This window comes from Vanessa atalanta, chromosome 20 (genome assembly GCF_905147765.1).
Source record: "Vanessa atalanta chromosome 20, ilVanAtal1.2, whole genome shotgun sequence".
Taxonomy (NCBI): Eukaryota; Metazoa; Arthropoda; class Insecta; order Lepidoptera; family Nymphalidae; genus Vanessa; species Vanessa atalanta.
The window spans coordinates 5297387-5305507 of record NC_061890.1 but is presented as its reverse complement, the minus strand read 5'-3'; the positions used below and the strand labels follow the sequence as shown (position 1 = coordinate 5305507).

The window sequence follows — 8121 nt, the reverse complement described above, 5'->3', positions numbered from 1 at the left end:
TATTTCTAAAATCATTAATCACAAATTATATTAAATATTTTTTTTTCAAATTTCTTGATATAAAGGAAACATAAAATATAACTTCAAAAAATCACAAGTTAGCCTATGCTTTTAAATATCAAACAGAGCTCAAAATAATATCTATTATGAGCTGGAATAGAATCTTATTTCGAATTTATCGGTACGATGAGTCAGTCTTGTAATGTACCTATATGGTCGAAAATTTAACCATTATAAAATATTCAAGTACCATAATAAATTTTTGAAATATAAATTAAAAGTGGCTACTATATAATTTTTCAAAAATAATTGTAACGTGGGTTGGTACATTTTGGCACTAGGTTTGTTTATCGTGTATTACAGATTTGTTGACATCTAGCGAAATATTTAAGAACTTTTATTTGTAAACAACGCCATCTGTATTCGTTTTCAGCAATAACTTGTTTCAGATACCAATACTCAAGTATTAAAATATTATTATAGTACACATAACATACTATGCCGAAATTTTCTATATAAAATTAAATTAATAATGGTCACCTTTATACTTCTATTTCATAATTACTATGAAATAGTTATACGCGCACCCGCTCGCATGGGTGAATTAGTACAGCCATCAGACAATAGATGGCGCGCTAATCATTTTTCAAATTGAAGACTGCGAAGTCGCTGGGATAGAATAGTATGGTAAAGGAAAGAATATAAGTTTGCTAAGATCATCGAATGTAACTAGCTTTACATTTTACTCTAACTGGTTAATATTACTGAACAACAGTCGTAGTCCTTATTTCATCCAACAGATGGCGTTATAATAAAATAAGTTAAAACATAATATAATATAAATAAAAAAACGAATGTTTGTCGTTTATGCGTTTCTAAACTATTCATCCGATTGTGATGGAACTTTGGTGAGCTGTTCTCTTTTTGCTAAAGAAGAAAAAGCTCCGTGTAAAAAATGTGTTTGCCTTTATTGTCCTAGGACCTAGATCAACCATGTAATTGTTCATAAAGACGTTTTTGTGGAATAAATATTATTGTTATTACTTTTTTCCTTGTGTTTATCCTTCAACATAAAAGTTTATGCTACCTTTATTTTCTCGACTGGCTGCTTTAATGGCGTGAGCTTTTTTCGCTGGAAAAACGCATTTACGCGTTTCCCCCACGTGAAGTTGGGCGCGGGGCTACATGTGGTGATCCGAATGCCCATTAAAAAAACCAACGGTACCCCACTCCGTCTTTTCAGAGGGTATCACGGGTCGCTTGCGCATGCTACCGTGGTGACGGTACCCCGACGCGATGGTTGGTACTTTGTGGGCCTCCAATCTATAGGAAATTGGGGTACAGATATTCCCGCTACTCCAGGCAACGCTTACAACGGGTATCGAACATTTCAGGACAAAAGCATTAAATAAAAAACAAACATTTTAAAAATATACTTTAATGTCACACAGGATAATAGGAACACATCAACTCGAAGTAGTCGCAACTTAATTCATATATATGTTTTAAATAATATTAAAGTTCATGTCAATCAACAAAAATTAAATTGAAGACTTAATGATTGCTATGTAAAATAGCGACAATACCTATTATTTTAAATTTAGAATTACAGATATGTTACATTATCAATATAGTATACAGATTATAATATTATGAATAAAATGCAGTCTTAGTAACATTTATAAGTTTTCAATATCACTTATAAATAATATCGATTTAGCTTCTTATCAATATCAATTATTCAGCCTTACATTTCTGTTATTAAATTTCATTTATTTTTACATAAAACATAGAGCTTTGTTTAAATTTGAACACAACCAGAAACAATTATTAGTATAGAATAAAATTTAAATAATTAAATATACTTCATTCATATATTAAATAATTTTTATTTATGCGATTTATATCATTTGTATAAAATAAATCCAGCAAAGAGCAGCATGAAATGTAAATTACAAGCTATTCACGTCAATATAGTAATGAATATATTTTTCATAAAATTAAAGCTAACAATCTTGCAGACGCATCAAAGGAAGGTTAAACAATAGTGAAAACTTGAAGTTCTTTTTTTTTAACATAATTAGTAAACAATGTCCAAAATATTGGCAGAGATTTTCTCACCTTTTAAGAAAAAGCTATGGAGTTAAATTCCAGTTCACTTTATGTCAGAGTTTGACCTAAGAAAACAGTCAGGTTTCTTTTCCTGCATTTAAAACAGATAATTTAAAGGTATTCTGTCTACTCAGTTATCTCAAGTATTTAATATAATGTATTTTTTAACTATTTTAATTATTAATGCACCGTATTTTGAAACTTACTCATTTATAGGAAATATGTATGAGCTAAAATCACACCAAAAAACACACTTTAACTATTAAGAAATAAGGTTCACATTATTATGCCCAAGCCTGCGTATTTCCTTCCCTTTGAGCTCGTGCGATTTCAGTACGCAACAAACGTTCATGCGAGGCTGCTTCACGCAACTCGGCCTCCCGGGTCGCGACTTTCTCCATTTGTTCCTTCTGGAGACGAAGACCGTTCAGCTGAGATTGGAGAGCCGTTATCGCTGAATATGATGTGCTCTTTAACTGAAAAAAAAATACATTCATAGATATATAAAACACAGATGTTATATCTTTCTTATTGAGCGCCAATACTATTAAAATGTTGCGAGAAAAACAATTTGTTAGGCTTTCTGGGCGACCGTTAGCGTGACATCAACCCATGTGAATGCTTTTGTTGTGAATAACATTTTCGTTACCTCTTTTTGGCGTTTGTTAAGAACACTGATGATATTCACAAATGCGCTTAACAAAAATCATCAGTCGGCTGTTACAACATCCTACAGATTGAGATGAGCGGCAGAAACATTGAATCGAAATATCAATTAATCGCTTCTGCAACTTTTATATTTTAAATACTTATAATTATTATTTGTGTTCATGATGGTGGTACCAAATGTTAAAACGAAAACATTTATCAATGAACATGCCTCTAACTTATTTTGTTGGGAACAGTTATTGCTAAGGTTTTATATCCAACCTGAGTATCTCTTTCTTGAGACTGTACTTCTTGATGAAAGTTCTCCATTTGATCCAGAATCTTCTCCCGTTCGAGGACATTTTCTTTTTGCATTTTAATGTTAGCCTCTATCTTCTCCTCCATTTGTTTTTTGAGAGCTTCGACCACTTCCTGCATGAGGTTACAACGAGCTTCTCGTTCTTTCGCCCACAACTAAAACATATAACATATATATTGAAATTTTAACAAAATGCTTTGCTGAAACTAACAAAGGAAATACAGCTTTAAAATAATCTGTCATTTAAATTGTGAATGTGTACTTTAGTACTTTCTTTTAAGAAACAAATTTGTTTTTACTTTTATCAACCTTTATGTCCTTTATATAAGTTACATTTTAATGTTTGTACCTTGTCCTGTTTATCGTTTATCTGTCTCGCTTCACCGTCATACATTGTTTCGATGTTTTTCTGTCTCTGTCTCTCTTTATCCCTGTACTCTTCGAATTCCTGTAGCGCCGCGTCCAAAACACGTTTGTGATTTGCGCATAATTCTCGTTCCATTTCATAATCCTGTGAATAGTACATTATATTAAAAAACTTTCCATAGAATAACTTTCCATGAAATTACCCAAGAATTGAGATATGGTTGCTCTATGACTGAACCGAACCGCTGTGTAGACGGTAGTTTGTAAATATAACGATAAAACAGCTAATATAGTTACGCCAATGGCTTAATAATATATATTTTATACAATTAGTGAGTTCATGACAAGCACACCTTGGGAATAAAACGATCGCCTCCTAAATATTTCTTCGTAATATTGAATATATGTAAACAATTACTTTTTGACAAAAAAACCGCTGTCAACCGGAAAAACCGTTTGTTTTACCGGTTCTTCACAGGTCAGTTAGTAGTGTTTAATTTGACAATCAATAAGTAAGTGATTTTTTAATGAGTTGATATTTTAATTCTTTTGAATTTATGGACAAATTGTTCTTACTTCTCGGTAACGAACATTTTATAACGAATTAAATTTTTAACAGAAAATGTATCTGATTGAACAAGCAACATTTCTTAAGTTGAAGCTAAAATATTTTCAAATATTATTATAATTCTCCAAACTGAACCGAAAATTCACCCACGGTGGACATTTTCCAAGAAAATCTAGAAAACAATACGCATAGAGATCTAGAGGTGACTAAATGTACGCAAACACAGATTACTCTCTCTCCGTTAGGACGGCAATGATTATACCGCAAATAAAAAATAGCTACAAAAAAGTCATCTATTAAAGGCCCTCGCAACTAATTTTCAATTAAATAATTGTTACCAATAATAATAAAACATATTTTAATATTAATCTCTAATTAGAAAAGATCTTTAAATATTACCTTCAGAATACTCTTTCGCATCTGTTCCAACATTCTCAAATCCAGTTCAATTTCGCTTATAACTGATATAACTTTCCTCTTCAACTTATACTTATGTAAGCCCATATTCACTATATGTACATCTCTTTCTGCCACGAGCTTTGCATGCTCTTTCTCTCTTTCACTTGATATGATTTGTAATTCTTCTAGTTTCATCCTTTCTTTCTCTTCGAGTTTTCGAAGTTTTTTCACTATTGTTTCCTTTTCGCTTAACTCTGCTATTTGTCCTTCAAGACTATTTCGGAGCTCCTGAAAATAAAAGTTGAGAGATAGATATAAGCTATTGTAGACTGTTCTGTAGACATTTTCCAAAACTTCAATATTTTTTTGTGTATCCTAAAAGACTATAGATTGAGCACAGACCTACACCTTTTTTTAGGTGCAAGACCCACACAGATAACATAAAATTAAATGCACGTAAGAATTTATTTAATCCATTTGTTACCCAAAGCAACAATGCACAAAACGTTTTTGTGAATAAAACCTGCACTGGTTGTAATGGGCAGTATAGTAAAGTTGATTTTTTTACCACTGTAATCGTCGATAGTGACAAGGAATTCTTATTAAAATTATTATTACGAAATTACTTAAAAAATTACTATTAGCAAATTTAATTATAAAAAAAATATATCTAGACATATTTAAATTTTATAAATATAAATGTAATTCTTTAACTTTTATTATAGTAGGATCATTAGTTATTTTTTCTTTATTTTTACTATTTAATTGAAACTATTTGAGTGTAGATTTCTTGTATTGATTATATAATTTTTTGGCTGTTTCTACACTTTTCTTCTTTGTCTTGTGTATTATTTTTGAGTGGAAACTTTGTTGGAAGAAATAAACCAAAATGAATTCTAGAATTAGTTGGTTTATTCAATGAAAGACTATACTTCTTGTTTCTCTAATAAAAATAAAATAAATCCATGGAAAAATATACAAGAAATAAAAATATTTAATAATGAATATCCACTCTGAAACTATAGAGTATCATGATATACAACAACTTCCATATCAGTCATTTATTGTTTTTTTGTAAATTTAAAATTACTTAAAAATCAATAGAGTTATTTATATAAACTAATTACTTTCATCTGTAGCTCCTTCTCTCTCAGTCTCTCTTCTTCTATCTGTATCTGACGACGGAGCGCCTCGTCTCTTTCTTGCAGAATTTTCCGCGTGTCCTCATCTTCTTTCTTCTTTTGCATCTCTTTTTCTACAATTTGTTCCATCCTAGAGACAAATTAATTATGCACATTCATATATGATATATAAAGACAGTTTTAGTTTTAAATAACATTAATTAACTTCTTTTGCTTTCAATACTGAAACTAGTAACATGTCAGTAAATGGAACAGTAATTTTTAATTTTACTGCGCCCGGAACCGCACTGCAATGTGTCTTTCTTTATCTGTGTTTTAGGAAAAACATAGATATTTATAATAATAAGATACATACCAAGCAGACTTTAATCTTCCATTAGCAATGTAAGAGCTTGCGGCTCTCAACTCGGGTTGTCTCAATCTCCAAGCATGGTATAGTTTGAGTTCTGCCTCTTGTTTTCTTAGTTGCTCCTCCTTTTCTCTAATACCTTGGTTTATATCTTGAAAGGTAGATGTAGAGACATTGTTAAGATACGACCTGTGGAGGAGTTATTTAAGATAAAATGTAAATCTTACTGAATTAACCTGATATCTTACTACAAACAAACTTTTTGAACTTAAGTATTAGTTTTAGCAAATTTTATATTCAAGGTATATTCAATTTTATTAGTATAGAATTATATAAAAACAATCAAATTGTATATGAAGATTAATTAAAAAGGAATAAATTAAAAACAGTATATACATAATAGGATTACTTTTATTTTGTGTACAAAATAATTGTTTAATATACCCATTCTTGAAATATTTAGGCTGCGCTGCAAGGGTTTTTAATTCCTCTTTGTACTGTAGATTTTCTTGAAACAACATTGCCTCAAGTTTCTTGCGTCGCTCCTCCAATTGACTGAAATGTAATTATATTTATTGATAAATAAAAATATAAATAAGACATTATAAAGAGTTATAAATAGTATGTTCAGAAAAAGCTAAGATAAGTTGGATAATTATTTAAAAATTTTATTAGATATATAAAAATAACGCATGTACTACATGTAGCCTAAAATTGGAAATTTTTGTATGGATGACAAATTTTTTTCTGGGTACATCTAGGTATTAATACCATAAACAAAATTAAAATAAAGTAATGACTGACTAAACTAGTTTTTCAATTTTTAAATATAGAATAACTTACGCAGCTCTTATTTTCTTTTCACTTAGCAACCCTGCTTCCTTATTAGCCCTTTCATAGTAACCTTCTGTTGTCCACTGTTCATGGTGTCTAGACTTATTGGTATTAAGTTCAAAGTAACTGGCCACTTTCTTAAGTTCTTCTGCACGACGAAGTTCATTGTCTCTCTTCTGTGCTGCTAAAGCTTGTAACTGCCATTGAGGCCTTAAACGAGACATCCTGTAAACGACACATACATTATAACATTCATTTATTGCATTTTAAAACTAAGAATCAATTATGTATAAACCTCAATAAAATCTGTGCCACTGATTTTAATAATTTTCACATCTATTACTTTTATCAAGGAACTTATACTATATCTGATTTTGTGCTTTTATTTCGTAAACCAAAATAAATAAATGATAATTAAAATAAACATTTGAAATTAAGCTAAATAAACGTAATTAAGCAAAACAAGACGCGCTTACTTTAATATGAATCAAACAATATGAACCGTGATTGAAAATATGACTAATATTGTGAAATCGATATCTTACCTCGGTTGACTGCACACTGTAAGGTCTCTTCCAATTCTGGAGTCATTTACTTCCTATCACTATAACAAGTATTGCATGATTGCTCATAACAACGCGTGGGCAACGACACTGAATTGGACGGCATGAGGTCAGTCAGTCAATTAAATTAAATTCATATAACTTCCTCAGAAATTGCTTCAATTATTGCTAACAGTCACGCAGTTAATCTTATTATGCTATTATGCTACAATAATCTTAGAGGTAAAAGCGTTACAAATACAAATTCAAATCAAAACAAATCAAACGTCCAACTTTTACTGACAGAAAGACGTTGCCTAGCAACTGCGTTTTGTTACATCTTAGATAATTTTGTATATGGCAACAGATTTACATGTTATATACAGTAATTTTACTTTTTTTTTAAGCTAATATAAAAGTAATGAATAAAATTATTAAGTATAACATTGTTATTTACCTTTTGTTTTAATATATAAAAATAAGTTTCATGATGTATAAATCCATAGTCTTATTAGTATAGTAATAGACGTAGTATAGTTGTAATAATACAACTCGTTAAAATCAATTAGATAAAAACCAATTAAAAGGTTTTCTTTTAATCCGACTATAAAATAATTATATATACGTTTTACTCGGTGGTATGGCCATGTGCAAACACGTCTGGGTACCTCATCATTCTACTTGCATTCTACCGCTAAGTAGCTTCATGTATGGTCGTGTTCCGGTTTACAGAGTAAGTGAGCCAGTGTAACTACATAAATAGCGTATTAGTGATGCAAAGAATGGTTAAAAATATTTACAGCGCCAATGTTTATGAGCGGTGGTAACCAGGTGGCCCATTT

The 8121-nt window shown here is 30.4% G+C and overlaps 1 protein-coding gene across 2 annotated transcripts; it reads right to left on the bottom strand.

Annotated features, from left to right (window-relative positions):
• Positions 1–1463: 1463 nt before the first annotated feature.
• LOC125071853 (trichoplein keratin filament-binding protein-like) lies at positions 1464–7567 on the bottom strand. Of its 2 annotated transcripts, none has more exons than XM_047682256.1 (9): positions 7280–7567; positions 6747–6969; positions 6348–6458; positions 5910–6092; positions 5540–5684; positions 4413–4700; positions 3429–3590; positions 3043–3234; positions 1464–2588 (listed from the first exon to the last, which is right to left on the bottom strand). In XM_047682256.1, exons 1-9 carry the CDS (start codon positions 7326–7328, stop codon positions 2397–2399), a joined length of 1545 nt encoding a protein of 514 aa, XP_047538212.1. In that variant the 5' UTR covers positions 7329–7567; the 3' UTR covers positions 1464–2396. The 2 variants fall into 2 exon arrangements, with proteins under 2 accessions (XP_047538212.1, XP_047538213.1); XM_047682257.1 differs by having other exon boundaries at positions 6747–6962; positions 7283–7567.
• Positions 7568–8121: the final 554 nt, after the last annotated feature.

Excerpts from the sequence above, each read along its gene's own strand:
- LOC125071853 (XM_047682256.1), bottom strand. The coding sequence starts at position 7,328 with ATGACTCCAGAATTGGAAGAGACCTTACAGTGTGCAGTCAACCGAGGT. Across the intron at positions 6,459-6,746 it reads GAAAAGAAAATAAGAGCTGC|TCAATTGGAGGAGCGACGCA; the intron begins GTAAGTTATTCT and ends ATTACATTTCAG. Across the intron at positions 4,701-5,539 it reads AGAAGGAGCTACAGATGAAA|GAGCTCCGAAATAGTCTTGA; the intron begins GTAATTAGTTTA and ends TTTTATTTTCAG.